Here is a 19,776-nt window from a genome sequence, read left to right as displayed (position 1 = left end):
TCTCTCTCTCCGTCTGTCTGTCAGTCTGGGTCAGCGCCAGCTGGTGTGTCTGGCCAGAGCTCTGCTGAGGAAGACAAAGATCCTGGTTCTGGACGAGGCCACGGCGGCCGTGGACATGGAGACGGACAACCTGATCCAGTCCACCATCCGCACGCAGTTTGACGACTGCACTGTACTGACCATCGCCCATAGACTGAACACTATCATGGACTATACACGGTACACACACACACTGCACTGTACTGACCATCGCCCATAGACTGAACACTATCATGGACTATACACGGTACACACACACACTGCACTGTACTGACCATCGCCCATAGACTGAACACTATCATGGACTATACACGGTACACACACACACTGCACTGTACTGACCATCGCCCATAGACTGAACACTATCATGGACTATACACGGTACACACACACACTGCACTGTACTGACCATCGCCCATAGACTGAACACTATCATGGACTATACACGGTACACACACACACTGCACTGTACTGACCATCGCCCATAGACTGAATACCATCATGGACTATACCAGAGATACACACACGCATATTGTCTCTGTCGGTTTGAAACCTAATATGACCGAAGTTGTTCTTTTTGCCAGCAGCTACGTATAGTAGGTTCTGGTTAATGAATCCCCTGGAAACGTGTGACACCGCTAGTCGACCGGTAGATGAGTGTTGATGAGTGTTGCCATGTCCGCAAATTTTAAAAGCCCACAAAAACACCTTTCAACACACTACTTACACGCACTCCAACTCGCTTATAATTTGCGGACCTGGCAACACTGCCTCCCCTGTCCATTGGCTCACACACACACACACACACACACACACACACAGTAGATACAGTAAGTGGTTTCTGCCCCGACAGCAACGATATAATAGCAAACGGAAAGCTATTAGGTTCAGAAGACCTTTTTAGAATTGGCCTCAATGGGTTAGAAAAGCATACTTTGTCTGATTGCGACTCCTCTCCTCTATTCTCCTCTCCTCTCCTCTGCCACTGTTCTGTCTGATTGCGACTCCTCTCCTCTCCTCTATTCTCCTCTCCTCTGCCACAGGGTGCTGGTGCTGGACAAGGGGGAGATGGCAGAGTTCGACACACCCTCCAACCTGGTCTCTCAGAGAGGAATCTTTTACAGGATGGCCAAAGACTCCGGGTTGGTCTGACCCAGAACCGCCATGCAGACACACACACACACACACACACACACACACATACACAATCACACACACACACACACACAATCACACACAATGCTCCTCCTCCCTTCATCTGCCCCTCTGGCTCGCCATCACGAGTCGGAGACGGAGCTAGAGAGAGACAGAGACAAAACGGAGAGAGGAGGGAACTCCATGGATAAGGAATGTCTTTTTTGAGACACCGTCATCCAGAAACGTGTGCTAATGTTCCACTTCACACTCCAAAGTCTAACGGCGTCTCGGCCTTCCTCAGTCTCAGCCCTCCACGCAGGCCAGTAATCGACACCACCAGGTTGGGAGGGACGCGAAACACCTCAATCTGCTGCTGTTGTCATTTTTCTTTCTCCAAAAAGGACAAATCACGACAGTTTTCTCAGTCTTTTTCCCGTTGTCCCCATATCGAACGTTTACGAACCTCCTTTTCATATCTCACTCCATGGAAAAAAAAAAGGTTCCCTTCTCGCGCCGCGGCTTTCGCCGTGTCACCGCAGGAAGTCGATATCCCGTCAAAGGACAGGGATTTTTTTTACAGTGCAATGTTGTCAGCTTCCTCAAGCTAGAGGGGAGAGTTTTGTGTTTGTATCAAATGACATTATTTGCTGTCAGGGGGCGGATATGACAATTCCGCTCCCAACGTTTTCTTTTTTCTTCTTTCATCCTCGGCACCCAGAGGTGCTGCTAAACCACTGCGGCGTCCCCCTATATCCCCTCGACACGACCCCCTATATCCCCTCTACACGACCTCAACACTCTGCAGATCCACAAGCTCACAATGCGCCGCGTTGCAACGCTATCGTGAGCTTGTCGACCGACCAGCAAAAGAAATCTAAATGCGTGCGAGTCTGTCGCACGACTAGGTGTAAACCGGGCTTGCATGGTTTAAGCGTCCTGCCTCCTCGGTCCTTGTTCGATGCAGAGCAAAACAAAGCGTCAGAGGTCAACACACAGGGGAGGCAGACGTAGGTTTGTTTCCAGATGACCCCTCCCCTCCCTCCCTCCCCTCCCATACAGATGTTACAGCGACCGTTGTGGTGGTGACGACCGGCGATGTTACAGCGACTGTTGTGGTGGCGACGACCGGTTAAAATCACACAGTGTATTTGTGGCCTTAGCGCCATTTGGATTTTGTATTTTATTATTTATTTATTATCACTATTATTGTACTGTTTTTGCACGTCTCGGTGCGCTGCGCTGAATCCCCGGGAGCGGTTGGTTGAACACCGCGACCGCGTATTTGCGCTGCTGCGACGCAACGTGAGCTTGTCGATCGGCTATTTTCAGCGAAAGCTCCCCCCCCCCCGCAATAACATTAAAACGGAAAAGACACTAGCATGTAGGGGACTCCGGTGGTTCAGACACAGCTTCAGTAAGCCGTGAGTGGAGGAGTCGGTCATCCAGCAAAAAAGCGACATGGGGAATTCTGCCATCCTCCTAGTCGACAAAAATGTATACTATACTGCCGTCTGACATAAACGACACAGCGAGTCGTGTCGGTGCTTGTTTTCATTTTGTTTATCTCTGTCTGTAGCTCTTGTGTGACGTGACGAACCAGAGAGTCTTAGTATGTACGGATTGCTTCTAGTCGCAGCCAATCGTATCGCTGTCATTGTCGTCGTGGGTCGAAGGGGAAATACACGACGCGCCAACAACAAAATATATATTTAAATAAATATTTCTTTCAAATAAATAATTTATATTAAAAAAGAAAAACATGTTGTGGAGTGAGAGCAGCCCCCCCCCCCCCACAATGACATTTTGAAACAGTGCTAATTGTATTTTTTTATTATTATCGTTGGCGTGAACTCTGCCACCCATTTGGCCTTTCCATACCGATTTTTTTAAACTATATTTTTTATATAGTTCTAGTGCTCAGTGTGAATGGCCGTTAACACTGTTACTGCTATACTAACACCTTATTCTGCCTCAGTCCTGTCCAGGAGACTGAGACTGATACGTCTGAGCCTGAGCTTTTTGTTGCATCTGTAAATTGTGAAATGATTAAAGGGACACTTCACCCTTTTTGCAAAACAATATATGTTAATGATGTTTAGAAGCTTTAGAACACTTTCCTGGGGGTCTTTATGTGTGTAATATGTGGTTTTAGATATTTTAGATTGTAGCAGTGAGCCCGTTGTCTCTGATGTCATGGACACTGGGCTCACTTCCTTCCTGGACTACATGTTGTCTCAGTAAGACAGCTCTCCCCCTATCCGCAAGGAGGAGCAGTGCACCAAAGAATTATGGGAATTGTAGTCCAGGAAGGTAGTGAGACCAGTGTCCATGACATCAGAGACAACAGGCTCACTGCTACAATCTAAAATAACTAAAACCACATATTACACACATAAATACCCCCAGGAAAGTGATCTAAAGCTTCTAAACGTCATTAACATATATTTTTTTGCAAAAAGGGTGAAGTGTCCCTTTAAGTAATTTCCCCTTCGTGTCAATCCGTGTCCAAAACAAATTGGAAATGGACCTGAATGGCAAAAAGGTAAGATCATATTGAAGGTATACTGAATATTGGCCAAGATGTTCCCCAAGTCTCTGTTTTAGGAATTCCTCAATTTGCTCCTCCAAACATTTTAATTTCTGATTGGATTAGAGAGGGCTATGAAAAGGACAGGTTATAACACAAACACGTGATAATTATCTGTACATATCATTGCCTAATGCCCAATGATATGAATAAATTAGCGGGGATGCTACATTGAGCCCGATATCCACAGCAGCATCTTGACGATAACAGCACAGGCCAATTCAACTTTAAAACGTATTATGTTATTTTCATCTAATTGAATGTATTTACTTAATACTTTTTTTTTTCTTTTGCCACATTTGTAACATTGTGACATTGTCTCTTTGTTGTTGCTTTAATGTTTTTTTGGCCAGGAAGCCAAACGTGAGCGAAAAAACCAAATAGTTCCACTCCGGCCCCATGAAGCCACATCTATAGGCTGAATGGCACCAACCTGCTACACACACGTTTTACGCACACGCGCTCCGTGTAGCTCGGCCGTCACACACACACACTGTCGACTGCAGTGTTTCTTTCAGACGTTTAAATGTCAAGGACCCATTTTCATGGGGTCCATTTGGAACCCCCTCAAGGAACCGCACGCTAGTCAGTGCACTGGATCTTAACCCATTCTGAACGGGAACCCATTTTGGTGTTAGCTATGTTGTGCTTTAGCTATTGAAAAATAGCAGATCTACAAGCTCATAGCGCGCTAAGAGCTTGTAGGTCTGCTATTTTTGAAAAATCGAAGAACGACTGACATAGAAACATAGCTTTTTCAGAAAACTGTCATTTTCAAACATACATTTTTAGAATCTGATCTCAGGTCAGAATGGGTTAAAGTGGGGCTCGAGGACCCCCCCCCCCCCCCCCCTCTCCAGCCAGGGATCCTTGAGGGGGTTCCAGGGGGTCCCCAGCAAAACGAGGAAACAGTTCAATCACTATTCTGCCTTTTTGTGAGCTTTCAACAATTTAAGAAAATGTAAGCTCTTAGATGTTTTTAAAGTGGGCATCCTCTCCTGTCGTCGTCGTCGTCTTTTGCTCCTTCATTTCTTTAACAGCACTTTACGTGTATCTGTTCACGCCAGTGTTTTGATCAGATAGACATCACCTCTCACCTCAGCTAAATGGTTACATCATTCTCCCTGACTCCTGTCGAGTTAACGGTCACTACTCGTGCTGAATGTTAATTTTGCCGTTATTCATCCAAAACTGTTTTAGGTTGCAGGAGCTTTAGTAACTGACACATATTATATATTCTGCATTTAGACCCAGCTTTTGTCGGGGGAAACTATACAGTCAATTTGTACTACAAATAATAATAACTCTTGTTTATACAGCACTTGTGAAGACAACAACATGAGAATGATTTTTAATCACTTGGGAATCCGTCTCTGTCAGGGTGGGGAAACCTCATATGTCCAAAACATAAGCAGGCATTTCCAGCCGGTGGATCTCTGCTACTGTTGATGCTTTTGCTTGACGCTGTGGTATGATTCAAGTAGGACATTAATTCGCAAAAACAAGAAAGAAACAGATGTTTCTGCCGGACTGCGACGATGAAACATGTTTGTGAAGCGACACAGTCGTACGACAAAGAATAAACGAAGCTTTATTGTGTACGTTTCCCGGCGAGAGCAGACTATAGTGTGTGTGAGGAGGAGCTATGGAAGTATAGCCTCGTCTCCATGGCTCCAAGTAGCCTGGTAGCGGCCAGACTCGTAGCGAGGATTCACTGACGTTTCCTCCCCCCGCGGGAGTCTGGGCCTCGCCAGGCTAGGCTTCAAGCACCTTGAAGTCTTGACGTCACTGCTGTTAAGAGGCCGCTATCGATGTTATCAAGTGCTGATATCGATGCAGTGATATTAGTCTGGCCACGCCAGGCTAACCAAATTAAAAAATATCCAAATAAAAATCACGGCCACCTCGCTCACTCGCACTCGGGTCACTCCAGCATGGCGGTGTCGCGGTGAAATTGGTGACCTTTAGTGTGGACTTCACATAACTCGGGAGGTCTTTTAAATAAGTGGCCTATAGATACGGCTATAGGTTGAACTCTGCCGATAAACAAACGGCAATGACTTGCGCTCTGACACTCACGTTATGTGACGTCTGCGCGATCGGCACGTATTTCAGCAGGTTCACCGTAACACCGCCATGCTGGAGTGACCGAGCAAATGGTGGTCCGTGGCTCAAATGCCAAAAAACACACAATAAAATAAATAAATAATAGACCTTGACATGAAAAAGGTTGAAAACCACTTCTCTATGGGTGGAATTTCAATGTAAAAAAAAAGAACTCTCTGACCCAGAGGGATAGCGCCCTCTAGTGGCAGTGATGTCAGACTCTTACTATGACTGAGCCAGCCAAATGAGGGCCTTGTTTGTTTTGTATCCATATCCTTTTCCATGATAAATGTCTGACGGGAGCCGAGTGCTTCCACTCTGGTCCTCGTGTCAGTCTCTGTTTGTTTTACATGCAACATGATAAAAGCTTTAGATTTCTCTTCAGTTTGTTACAGCATATATTGTTACAAACCACTGGAAGTTGTTGAGGAAATGCGAAACATACCTGTGGTGTTACATATTTGTAATTTGTAAGTATGCATTATTTGTTATTTGTATACATGCACTAGTTTTTAAGTGTGCTCTTTTTTTGGTCTCGGAAACACAGAATCAATGTGTAAAAAAAAAAAGAGGGATAATTAAAGATTTGCTTTGTTAATGTGTTGTAAATGTGTTTTTTTTTTAAATCTCTGTCGAAGGCATTTGTTTGTGTGAGGGAAGGAAGTTTGTGGAATTGTTTGTGGAGAAAATATAATCTATCAAGATGCAAATAAATTCTCACAGACGATTGTTCTAGAGGCAGGGGCAGGGGCTCTACAAGCTCACAACGCATCGGGCTGCGACGCGCTGAGAGCTTGTTTATCATGCTATTATCGGGCCTATTGGCGGCCTCTTAACAGCGTGACCCATAGGGGCCATAGGTGTGACCCTGCACTCTTTGGCTACTGAAGATGTGGCGTGCGACATGGATTTCTACATAATACTGTAGGACAAATTCCTGTTATGGACCATTAATTCCATTATATCCTGATGTTAAATCAAATATTTCTAAAGAGGAATAAAACAAATAGACTGCATGTAGGCTACTGTGTGGACAATCAAAATTAGTTGTAAATATTAGATTTTGATGAGGTTTAGTATAATTAAACTCAATGTTCATATGGCAACACTATTTATTTTAGTCTTTGAGTTCAGTCATGGCAGCCAGCCAAGTTCAATCCTTTCATCACAGTTAAGTGGAAAGAAATAAGACGAAGGAAATAAAAGGTCAAATTAATCCAATCCTCTGTTGGAATAAACGCATGCAAGACAAGACAAGACTGTTAATGGGAATCCACTTCACCGAGTACTTCGGCACCTTTTTTTAGGTTCCTCAAAACTAACCTAAAAATACAAAATAAAATATACTCTCCACAAAACAAGAGTTAGGCCTGTAGCTGAGCTCAAATGTAGGCCTACATTGCATTATGTATGTATTACTGTGGAGGTGATCTGGAATGGGTCCATGTGTGGCCGTCAACAGCTGCGTGCAGACTAGAGACATTTTGAGGGGCAGGTGCTCAAGTGGAAAGAAAAAGGGCATCTTGTGTGGCGCGTGGAACCACTGGCTGCTGCTGCCTTAATGTGTGAGATTTATTATTACAGGCAACTGGCTAAATCAGTGGTCCTTGAGGGCGTTCCAGGTCGTCCCCAACTGGCTGTCCCCAGCTAAATGATGTGTTTGCTAAATTTAACCAATCAACTGATTATACACACTGATTAAAGACACGTGATGTATAGGCCTAACGACAAACGATATTTGTCCAGCAGGAACAAACTCGAATGGCAATGTTATTTTAGGATCCTATTTTTAGGGAGCAAGTGGCTCCTTATTTTTAATTAGGCTCTAAACAAACATTAAGGGTCCATAGACTTAAGGCTGCCACATGATGTAATTTCGGAAAGCCCTGCATTTGCTTTCGGAAAATAAATTGTGTCAAAAAACGATCGAGCCTATTGCACAAAAATGACTAACACACCTGCAAATCTGTCGTGAGACGATAAAGTTTAAGGGATAATAAAAAATGGCTCCTCCTTGTGAGAGCAGCACACTGTCCTCGTTAGTGACTATCATATAATTTATGGGTTGTGTAGTTGTGTGTGAAGCGACACAGTCGTACGACAGAGAATAAACGAAGCTTTATTGTGTACGTTTCCCGGCGAGAGCAGACTATAGTGTGTGTGAGGAGGAGCTATGGAAATATAGCCTCGTCTCCATGGCTCCAAGTAGCCTGGTAGCGGCCAGACTCGTAGCGAGGATTCACTGACGTTTCCTCGTAATAATTAACTGCAGTTAAGGGATAATAAAAAATGGCTCCTCCTTGTGAGAGCAGCACACTGTCCTCGTTAGTGACTATCATATAATTTATGGGTTGTGTAGTTGTGTGTGTGTGTGTATAGTTATACATCAACTCAAGGCTCCAGAACATAAAGAGATATTGTTCAGTGAAAGTGCTGGTATTAAGGGCGTGTGTGTTTGCATGGGGCTGTACAGATCTGTGTGCAGGTTGTGGACCTCGAACCTCACCTGAGTGTCAGCAGATTCCTGCCAATCAACCCAATACAAAGTGTTAAGGTCCAGTGTGGCTTAAGTTGTCTTTAAGAACCAACCAGAAAGGATCTCTCATCTCATGTTAACTCTGAGGAAATTAAACCAAACTAGCCTCAATCTGTAGTCAGTCAGACAGACAGACAGACTAAAATGGCGCAGCAGGGAGTTCAACTGGATCAGGAACAGTTGTGCTGTTCTATCTGTCTGGATCTACTGAAGGATCCAGTGACTGTTGCCTGTGGACACAGCTACTGCAGGAGGTGTATCGAGGGATATACTGGAACCAGGACGATCAGAGGGGAAGGTTCAGCTGTCCACAATGCAGACACAGCTTCACCCCAAGACCTGTTCTGAAGAAAAACACCATGTTGGCCGAGGTGGTGGAGAGCCTGAAGAAGACAGGTGATACATTTAAATCCTCTTGTAAATACATCTCACTGTCCGTTTAATTGTTTGCTTGAATATTGTATTAGACAGAAATGCAAACAGCACGGATACAGTCATCAGTAGTGGAAAAAGTACTCGTGTTTTACATATAAAGTAAAGGTATCAAAAATGGTGCATTTGTTTTATAGCGCTTTACATAGATTGGGCATTGTGCACACACATACTGTACACTGATGACGGCGGAAACCATGCAAGGCACCAACCTTCACATCGGGAGAAAATAGGTTCAGAGTCTGCTCAAGGACACTTCGCCACTATAGCCCAGGATCGAACTGGGAACCTTGGGGTTCGGCCGCTCTACCAGCCACTCTAGCCCTGAACCACTGCCACCCCTCAATACTGTAATAATGTAGAAATACTCTGTTACATGTAAAAGTCCGGAATTCTAAATTGACTTGAGTCCAAAAGTCCAAAAGTATTGGTATCAAAATGTACTTAAAGTAGGCTACTGAAAGTAGAAAGTACTCAATATGCAATGTCCCATTTCAAATGTAATTAAAATATTTTGAAAATAGCTCACAATATGTTGCGACACATTGTGAGCTTATAGATCGTTTTAAATGCCCAAAATCTAGGGCTGAAGTGGTTAAAGTATGTTTTGTAATAATAATCCAAATCTACAAAGTAACTAATAAGTAAAGTTTTTCAAATAATTGTAGTCGAGTAAAAGTATAATATTTCACTTTTATCCTCAATATGTACTTTGCTCAGCAATCAAATCATCGCTATCGGGTGATCAGCCAATCAAATCATCGTGTTTGTGTTCACACCATGTTATATAAACCAATAAAGAGATAAAACGTCTTATTACAAAGAATATTAAAGCGTTTATTCAGAGAAAAGATTAGTGATACTGATAGCTTCCAGATAGTTTAAACGGTACAGAAATGTAGACACATTTTGTGATAAACGGTGATTCATCCCAGAGTCGATGCAACCTCACTTATGCAAATGTTTTATAATAACACCGTGTTGCAGGCTATCTTCAGGGGAAAAGAATATGTTAGATACACAGTCTAACAGAGATTGGTGGTATGGCAGATAGACGGTAACAAAAACAATAGTTATCAGGCAGCGGAGACATGCTGGCTCCTATAGGCTACCAAATATGAGGGTACCAGCACATGAAATACATTTTTTATCAAATTGATAAATACATGTATCAATCTATCAACAGGACTCCAAGCTGCTCCTCCTGATCACTGCTACGCTGGACCTGGAGATGTTGCCTGTGATGTCTGCACTGGGAGGAGACTGAAAGCTGTGAAGACTTGTCTTCAGTGTCTGGTCTCTTACTGTGACACTCATCTCCAGCCTCACTATCAATTGGCTGCCTTTAAGAAACACAAGCTGGTCAAAGCCTCTGGCGAGCTTCAGGAGAACATCTGCTCTCGTCACAACAAGGTGAATGACCTTTTCTGTCGGACCGATCAGCAGTGTATCTGCTCTCTGTGCTCCGTGGAAGAACACAAAGGTCACGATATGACTTCAGCTGCAGTAGAACGGGCTGAGAGACAGAAAGAGCTCGATACGACTCTGCAGAACATCCAGCAGAGAATCCAGGAGAGAGAGAAAGACGTGAAAGTGCTTCACCAGGAGGAGGAGTCCATCAACCACTGTGCTGACAGAGCAGTGGAGGATAGTGACACCATCTTTACTGAGATCATCTCTTCCATGGAGAGAAGACGATCTGAGGTGAGGGAGCTGATCAGAGATCAGCAGAAACGTGAAGTGAGTCGTGCTGAAGAACTGAGGAGGTGTGTGGAGCAGGAGGTCACTGAACTGAGGAGGAGACATGCTGAGCTGGAGCAGCTTTCACTCACAGAGGATCACATCCAGTTTCTCCAGCGTTACACCTCCTCCCTCTCAACCACCAGTGAAACCACTCACCCAGTCAGCAGCAATGTCCGTCCTCTGAGACACTTTGAAGATGTGATTGTGGCCGTGTCCAAGATGAAAGACAAACTACAGGACATTATTAAAGAGGAAGGGACAATCGTCTCAGAGACAGTGAACAGAGTGGATGTTTCACTGTCAACGGCACCAGAACCCAAGACCAGAGCTGACAAACCAGAGGACATTATTAAAGAGGAATGGACAAAAGTCTCAGAGACAGTGAACAGAGTGGATGTTTCACCGTCAACACCACCAGAACCCAAGACCAGAGCTGAGTTCTTACAATATTCACGTCCGATCACACTGGATCCAAACACAGCTAATCAACGCCTGTCTTTGTCTAAAGGGAACAGAAAAGTAACAGTGATGGACAAATCACAATCACATCCTGATCACCCAGAGAGATTCACTGGAGTGTGGCAGGTTCTGAGTAGAGAGGCTCTGACTGGACGCCATTACTGGGAAGTAATGTTGAGTGGACACCGTGTTCGTATAGCAGTCTCGGACAAAAATATCAGCAGAACAGGGTCTGATGGTGAATGTGGATTTGGATCCAATGATGAATCCTGGTCTTTAGGATATACCAAAAAAGGTTATACTTTCATACACAGAGGTATTAAAACTCCCATCCCACTGATCCCAGGCCGTATGTCCTCCAAAGTAGGAGTGTACCTGGACCACAGTGCAGGTACTCTGTCCTTCTACAGCGTGTCTGACTACGCCATGACTCTCCTTCACACCGTCCACACCACATTCACACACAACCTCCATGCTGGACTTTGGCTTTATTCATCACCTGGAGACACTGCTGAGTTGTGTGAGCAGCTCTCACTCACAGAGGATACCATCCATTTTCTAGAGCGTTGCATCGCTCTTGAATCCGCACAGCCAGCCAGCAGCAATGTCCTGAAATACGTTGAAGATGTGACTGTGGCTGTGTCCAAACGGGCAAACGTCTCAGAGACAGTGGACAGAGTGGATGTTTCAATGTCAACGCCACCAGAACCCAAGACCAGAGCAGAGTTCTTACAATATTCTCGCCCGATCAGACTGGATCCAAACACAGCTCATGAACATCTGCATCTGTCTAAAGGGAACAGAAAAGTAATATGGATGGGCCGACAATCATATCCTGATCACCCAGAGAGATTCACTCAAGTACACCAAGTTCTGAGTAGAGAGGGTCTGACTGGACGCGGTTACTTGGAGGTAGAGTGGAGAGGAGGCTTTCTTGGCGGTGTTTCTGTTGCAGTCTCACATAAAGATATCAGCAGAAGAGGTGAAGAAAGTATATTTGGATTCAGTGATAAATCGTGGAGTTTACAGTGTAACCCAGAAGGTTATACTTTCAAACACAGACGTATTGAAACTCCCATCCCAGGCCTTGTGTCCTCCAGAGTAGGAGTGTACCTGGACCACAGTGCAGGTACTCTGTCCTTCTACAGCGTGTCTGATCGCTGCACTATGACTCTCCTTCACACCGTCCACACCACATTCACACACAACATCCATGTTGGACTTTGGCTTCATAGACCTTTAAACACTGCCGAGTTGTGTGACCTCAAGTAGATCACACTTTTGTTTTGCCTCTCATGGCAAAAACAAAGTTTTTCTCTGCCGGCGTTGTGAGCTTGTAGATCAGTTATTTGTGCTGTGTCATATGATGACATATAATCGGGGCTTAAATAGGTTATGTTATGTTAATATTGTGTTCTCCTCTCCAGTGTGCACCTTCTCGGCACCATTTGTGATGTAATCATCATTTTATATTCCATGTATTGTGAAATATAGGCCTACATTTTATTTTTCCATATTTCTTATTCTCTGAACAAACATTACAGATGAAATGACCTGTTGGAATTCATTATTATATTATAATGAATGTATAATGTCTAAAAAGTAACCAGCATGACAGTAGAACAAATGATAGTATAATATGTGTATGTGTATTATTGTTTTATGGATGTACTTCATGTCTTTATATCTGTCACTGAACAACATGCAGAGTCATTCAACAGTAAACTAACCAACATACAGGATAAGTGTATAGGCTACAGGGTATCTGCACATTTATAAAGTGACAATTTAAGGACTTTTAAGACCTTTTTAATACCGCTAAAATGAAACAAACAAAAACACTACTGTGTCGGCCCGGGCGGTTAGCTCAACCGTCTGGGCACCTAGGCTGCTGAGCCAGCCTGACGGCGTGCCGCGGGTTCGACTCCTGATCCCGACGGCCTTTGCCCGCGTGTCTTCCCCATTTCCTGTCAGTCTACTTAGTTTCAACCTATCAATAAAGGCAGAAAAATCAAAAAAAGAATATCTTTAAAACACTACTGTGTCAAAAGTAACCAACAAACTATAACTACTATACAAATTGTCAAACATTTGAACGACTGTAGGACTCGCTGTACGTTATATAAACTGTGTAGGAGCCACGAAAGGCTTTGTTATTATGATGTGTACGTTTTGGTTGTGTTGTTGGTCAATTAATTAATCATACAAACTTGAGTCTAGACTGTGCATTAATCATACAAACTGTATTTATCATGTAATAAAATATAGACTGTAGAAAGTTGCTTGATGGAAGCAGTTAGATAAAACAGTGAGTGGGAAGTGAACCTCATGAGAGGAAAAAAGCATCTCTCCAGAGAGCTGCCCTATATGATAGCAATATTTCTTTCTTTATGTGTTCTATGGCTTTATTTTGTATGGTCAGTTTGGTCACAACTTGTAATCAATGTTAAACATCCAGCATTCTCTATGGCAATAGCACAAACTTTGGCATGCTACTAGTACTAGTCCTACATACTTACACCTAGAAACCCCATTCGAACCTATTTAGCTTCATCTTACGGTGGACATGTTTGCCTGAAAAGGAATCATTGAAATGTTTCATAATTTTAGAAATATAGTGCTTTTGAAGTATATTTTACTCCCACTACACTAACTAAACTACTAGAGACAAAAGGCTGAATGAGTTTCTCTATACTAAATAACAAACTGCAGACTGTAGGCCAAAACATCAGACGATCGGAGGAAGAAACACACAGGCAGAGAGGTGAACTGAAGATCCATGGATTCTATTTATTGAAGAAGCACAGACCAAGACAGAGAGCTTCCCGCGCCCCTGAGTGAGCCGCGGAGCCCACAGCAGACTGACCGTGCGTCAGCCTGCCACCCAAGACTAACTTAACATTGTATTTACAGACATATATATGCAGTTTTCCATCAAACAGAGGGGTTTCTGGGAGGGGTTTTAAACTTTAACATATCAACAGTGGCATAGAAATGCATACAGAGTGGCCTCTTCCTATCACACCTGACCAGCCAAGGTACTTGACTATGCGTGATTGCCTTCAGCTTTGCAGACATACAGACTCCAACATTTTACTTAGCACAGAATGTAGTTGATTATAGCATGATATAGTATAGAATTATTTGTCCAGATACGACACTTTCAAATTTGAGAAATGTATAATGGGGGTTAATGGCAGATTTTGGCATGTCACTTTCACCTAGAAAAAATGCGCAGCAGTGTGGCGCGTTTTGAGCTTGTAGATCGATTATTTTTGCCATGACAGTAATATGCAATGTGGCCCATCTGGAGAGTGAGTGTGGAAATATAGTGGCCCTCTCAGTCAAAGTTGCCCACCCCTGGTCTAGGGGTGGCCTAGGCCACCTCTGGACTGTCATATAGCTGCGTCTGTCACGTGTCAGTGTCATCACCCCCGAGACGTGAATTCTCCTTTTTCTCCAATGAAAGAAGAACTACAAAACTTGACAACCATGTTTACTATGTCTGTACACTGTATACTCTGCATTTTGTAACTCATACTCTAAATCTATGCAATGTAATTTCTTAATTTTATAATACAACTCTGAATTATTATTAAAGCTAATCTATTATAAAACTTATCCCAGTGTTTCCAATTAGTGTCTCAATTACTTCAGGTGAAACGACTATTTATTTACAACTGGGAGGTTTACAAAAAGGTGATATTAATGCTGACCCTATTATATTCTATTCTAAAGTGCATCAATTTCATTACTCTGGTGAGTTAGATATATGGTTAATATATTTTTCTATCAAGGGGTCTTCAACGTTTTTCAGCCCAAGGACCCCGTAGCCGAGTTATGGTGTCTGTCTGTGTGAAATGTGAGCTTACCATGGCATAATCACAGTAATCCTTAATCATATTCCAACATATTCAAGGGCTTTTGGAGAGAAATGAGACAGCTACTCCAGCAGGCCTACAGAGCAGCTGGGAAATGAAGCTTATTATTGTTATTATTAGCCTATGTATACATGATGTGAACATGCACAGTACATCATTATCACACTTACATTGACCCTTCAACAGCTTGTTTAGGCCTCGGGCTCCACCAAATTATTGGATAGGAAGGCCTAGGATAGGATAGGATAGGCCTACACTCCTACAGGGCTTTATAGCAATTTGTAGTCACTGTAGACCTAGGCTAATAGACCTTAATTGTGAAATGTTACATCATATAATCATATAATCATTTATTTTTTATTTACATTACTGAAGACCGTTTTCCATGTTGGACCACATTTTACATCGAGGTGCACACTCTAAATGTTTAGATGAATTGAAAACCGGTGGGCGGCGTGGGCCCAATTGTAAACAAGTGTAATGCTTTATGGTGTCGTCCACTCACAGTTAACAGTTTTTGTATTGAGTTGTACTTAAAAATGTAGCCTACTGTAATTCTGCAAACTGTTAATAAATCAATCAAACTCATGTTACCGTTGCAATTCAGTTTATACCCATATGGGGTCGCCCTCGGCCTGCAGTTGACATTAGACGAGGCAGACTCCCAAAACACCCCTGTGGGTCAGCTGTGTGTGTGTGTGTGTGTGTGTGTGTGATATCTACAACACATCCACATTGACGTCACTTTGGATGAACAGAAGCGCTCTCGTGCACTCCCAGTGTAAAGTGGAGACCTGCAGTGACGCTCTGCTCTCTGCTCAGCTACTGACAATAAACAACACGCACGTTTTGAATCTGAACGAGGATAACAACAAGAAGACACTTTATTTCCCCCCCCCCCCCTTCCCCCCTCCAGCCGCGGGCTTTATAGCTGCTGTCTGTTTTTTTGTTTGTTTGTTTGTTCTTTATCATAATTATGGCTGACCATCATCTTTTGCATTATAACGACTCGGCCGGGGTTGGCAACCGATTCGCCCGCAAAGGCGCTTTGCGGCAGAAGAACGTCCACGAAGTGAAGAACCACAAATTCACCGCCAGGTTCTTCAAGCAGCCCACCTTCTGTTCGCACTGCACGGACTTCATCTGGTGAGACACCGAGATAACACACACACCCCTCAACTGGGGACACTGTACACACTAAACCCAAGCGTTTAGGTTCTAAACACTTATTTGTAACACTTTTTAAACGTGTCAGTGTTTAGATTATAAACAGAAGAACATGTTTAATCACTGCAGTAACACTTTTTAAACACATAAACGTGTTTAGTTTTTACAATCAAAGTCAGTCATAGGTGTTTAGAATTCGAACACTATAGGTGTTCTCGTGAGGTGTTTGAGTGAACTCGTGTTCTACTGTATTTTATGACCATTAATAAACACTTGGCATTTTATTATTACACACTGGGTGTTTAGGTTTTAAACGTGTCACATGTTCCAGGGATTTACAGTGTAGGCTACACACACACACACACACACACACACACACACACACACACCTGTCAGTTTACTCAGTATCAGAAACCATACCATTACACGCACACCTGTTTAATATTAAGCACCCATATCGGCGATATCGCTCTTTACAGGAGTTCACGCACAGACTTATAAGCTGTGCCTATGATAGCCGTTGTGTCTGTTAAAAAAAATTAAACACTTTGCAAGGTTCCGTATAAACCTTAAGGGGCTTCCACAATTTACTTTATTGGACACTCGAATCAAATGTAATAAAATTATCCGAGCAGACTGAGTTTGTGGGCAAGCTTTCCCTGGAGAGTTTACCAACAAACGCAAGGAGTCTTCCCGCTTTGGACTGTAGCCACTGCCAGCCCAGCATTGTGTGTGGAACTGGAATGTACAATCAATGTTTGAAGTTTTGAACTATGTTATAGTTTACTTTGGAGATTGAAGTGGCCCAAATGCATCTTGTCCATTTTAAAGTGCAGCCTCACTCAACACTCCTTTTCTTTTGCAGGGGATTTGGAAAGCAAGGATTCCAGTGCCAAGGTAAATAAACCAGCTTGTGTGGGCGTGTACACCCAGTGTTGCTTATTGGTTCCCAGTGGCATGCACAGATACACTACAGGGTGCTAGAGCACCCCCTGCCCTTTTGGCAATTTTTCTCTTAAAAAAAAAATTTGTAGTGTGTGGACCATGCGGTGACATTGATCAAATCTTGATAAAAAACGCTTCTACTATATTATTTAGGCCCCCCCACAATCTAAAGCTATGTTTCTATGTCAGTGGTTCTTCGATTAAAGAAAAATAGCAGACCTACAAGCTCGTAGCGCGACACTCGGTGGCGCGCTATGAGCTTGTAGATCTGCTATTTTAATAGCTAAAGCACCAAAATGGGTTCCCGCCCCAAAATGCGCTGCACAAGGTGCCCTTTTTTTCCACTTGAGCACCTGCCCCTCTAAATGTCTTTGCACGCCACTGTTGGTTCCCCATTAATGGCTGGATATTTCCACATAACATGCAGCCATACCCCGTACAGGCAGTCCTCACATTGCTGACCATAACATGCAGCCATACCCCGTACAGGCAGTCCTCACATTGCTGACCATAACATGCAGCCATACCCCGTACAGGCAGTCCTCACATTGCTGACCGTAACATGCAGCCATACCCCGTACAGGCAGTCCTCACATTGCTGACCATAACATGCAGCCATACCCCGTACAGGCAGTCCTCACATTGCTGACCATAACATGCAGCCATACCCCGTACAGGCAGTCCTCACATTGCTGACCATTTGTTGTTGCATATCCGAGTGCAAGTTAACCATGTGGACATATTTAAGCCCCCTGGCCAGTTTCAGTGCAGTGTGGGGTAAACTCAGCCTGCTTTTTTTACAGCAGGATTTTAGTGAAACTATTTCTGCATATAAAGAGCAAATATTATACCATCACTTGTTTGCAATTTAATTATGTCAATACTAACAACCTGGCATATATCCCCATGTTGTACACCGCTATAAGAGGGAATGCAGAAGGTCTTACAAAAGGCCTATTTTGAGTTTGAAAAGAGACCATCTACATCTGAGCTTTGTAGATTGGCCCATTACAGTTTGATGTTTTCCTAAATATAAATTCCTAATAAGATTTGTCTTAACCCATTTAGGCCTGACTTCGAAATAAGTCTGAAAGAATATATGTTCAAAGATTTGTGCCACATTTTCACGATAAAAAAAAAAAAAAAAAAGCAGATCTACAAGCTCATAGCGCGCCACCGAGTGGCGCGCTATGAGCTTGTAGATCTGCCATTGTTCAATAGAAAACACCAAAAGGGGTTCCCGTACAGAATGGGTTAAGGCATAAGACCCCATACAAAATGAATCCCTCAACCCACCAGCAAATATACCTTTAAGTCAGCATGACAATATTAGCAGTCCATGTTCAAGGGCATTAGATTAACAAAACAAATTTACAAAGTTAGTTTAAATATTTTATTTTGCATCTGGCCAGAGACAGGGTATCCATCACTCAAGTACAGCATAGAAGGGTTTCTTGAACCTGTGTGCAGAGAAAGCATGTTTAGTTTTTATAGCCTTGTTTAACATGATTATGATTACGATTATGAACCTTGCAGTCTTACCTTGCACACCCACACATGTTTTTGGCTGAAGGCTCCTCAAGATTTTGTGTCATGCCTGACAACAGGCCGTCTGGTGGGATAAGCAGGTCTTGGAGTAAAAGCAACAGGCTCCGGTTTTCGGCGACTGAATATGGTACTGGTGTACTCTCTGGAGGGAGGTCTTGGGGGTCTGGCCACGGTACCAGTGTGTTCCTCTCCGAGGGGAGGAAGGACTGGGGTGTCAAATGGGTCAATGGCTGGTCTTGGGAGTCTGTCCACTTCTCTGGGGACCTCTGGTCTGGGGATAGGAATGTCAGGTCTTGTTGGTCTGGCCAAGCCACCAGGACGGACAGGTCCAGGTCTTGAGGGTCCGACCACGGTACCGGTGTACTCTTCTTTGGAGGGAGGACGGACAGGCCCTGGGGGATCAATGGCTGGTGTTGGGACTGGGAGGCTGTCCACCATGCTGGAGTATGGTTCTCTGGGGAAAACAATGTCAGGTCTGACCAAGCTACCAGTGTACTCAGGACGGACAAGTCCTGGGGAGTCAATGGCTGGTCTTGTTGGTCTGACCAAGCTACCAGTGTACTCAGGACGGACATGTCCTGGGGAGTCAATGGCTGGTCTTGGGAGGCTGTCCACCATACTGGAGAACTCTGGTCTGGGGATAGGAATGTCAGGGTTTGTTGGTCCGACCAAGCTACCAGTGTACTCAGGACGGACAGGCCATTGAGCTGGTCCGTCAGGTCTTATGAGTCTGTGCACGGTACTGGTGGGCTGCTCTCTGGGTATTGGTTCAAGAGCAGCAGGTTCTTGGGGTTGATACTCTGCGTGACTAGGGGTCTCAGAGAGCACAGGAAGCCTAGAGTAGCTAGTTTGGCTGTAGGAAAGCCTGCCGTTCTTGTAGCCAGATCTAGACTGCAGAATGTGAGTGGGTTCTGGTGGGGGAATCGACTCGCTCACAGTGTGTCGCACCTCGCCGTCCGTACTGAAAGGCCAACGGTCAGGGAATATGATCTCGTCCCAGCCGTGACGACCTGCTGGTTGAGGTTCAGTCAGAGTAGAGGCTGGTTCAGCGATGTCAGTAGAGTAGGATGGAAAGAAGGCGTCGGTAGAGTATGGAGACACCCTGGCTGGTTCAACGGCAGCGTCAGTAGCGTATGGTTTAAAGGCGGCCGTAGAGTATGGCGGAGCAATAGCTGATGGAGAGATTGCGGCTTCAG

At 44.0% G+C, this 19,776-nt stretch overlaps 3 protein-coding genes across 3 annotated transcripts in view; all 3 read left to right on the top strand.

Moving 5' to 3' along the window:
• Positions 1–2,188, top strand: part of LOC310869417 (multidrug resistance-associated protein 1-like) — a 74,118-nt gene extending 71,930 nt beyond the window's left edge. The window contains exons 30-31 of the mRNA XM_083780150.1: positions 25–219; positions 1,083–2,188. Of these exons, the coding sequence (XP_083636276.1) occupies positions 25–219; positions 1,083–1,191 (304 nt within the window). The 3' untranslated portion in view covers positions 1,192–2,188. The remainder of the gene's footprint in view (positions 1–24; positions 220–1,082) is intronic.
• A 6,361-nt stretch (positions 2,189–8,549) lies between these two features.
• LOC310868685 (tripartite motif-containing protein 16-like) lies at positions 8,550–12,311 on the top strand (the record flags this gene model as incomplete). The annotated part of the gene is given in 3 exon segments (XM_083779141.1): positions 8,550–8,672; positions 8,675–8,801; positions 10,024–12,311. Coding segments are annotated over 3 exon segments (2,538 nt in total).
• Positions 12,312–15,896: 3,585 nt separating this feature from the next.
• prkcab (protein kinase C, alpha, b) overlaps positions 15,897–19,776 on the top strand; it is a gene marked incomplete at its 5' end in the record, with an annotated part of 225,968 nt that continues 222,088 nt past the window's right edge. Inside the window, 2 exons of the mRNA XM_083779270.1 lie at positions 15,897–16,066; positions 16,953–16,984. Coding sequence (XP_083635396.1) covers positions 15,897–16,066; positions 16,953–16,984 — 202 coding nt within the window. The remainder of the gene's footprint in view (positions 16,067–16,952; positions 16,985–19,776) is intronic.

The sequence above is a fragment of the Protomyctophum parallelum genome (genome assembly GCF_964188405.1).
Source record: "Protomyctophum parallelum genome assembly, chromosome: 13".
In the NCBI taxonomy this organism is placed as follows: Eukaryota; Metazoa; Chordata; class Actinopteri; order Myctophiformes; family Myctophidae; genus Protomyctophum; species Protomyctophum parallelum.
This window is presented reverse-complemented; position numbering and strand designations above follow the sequence as displayed.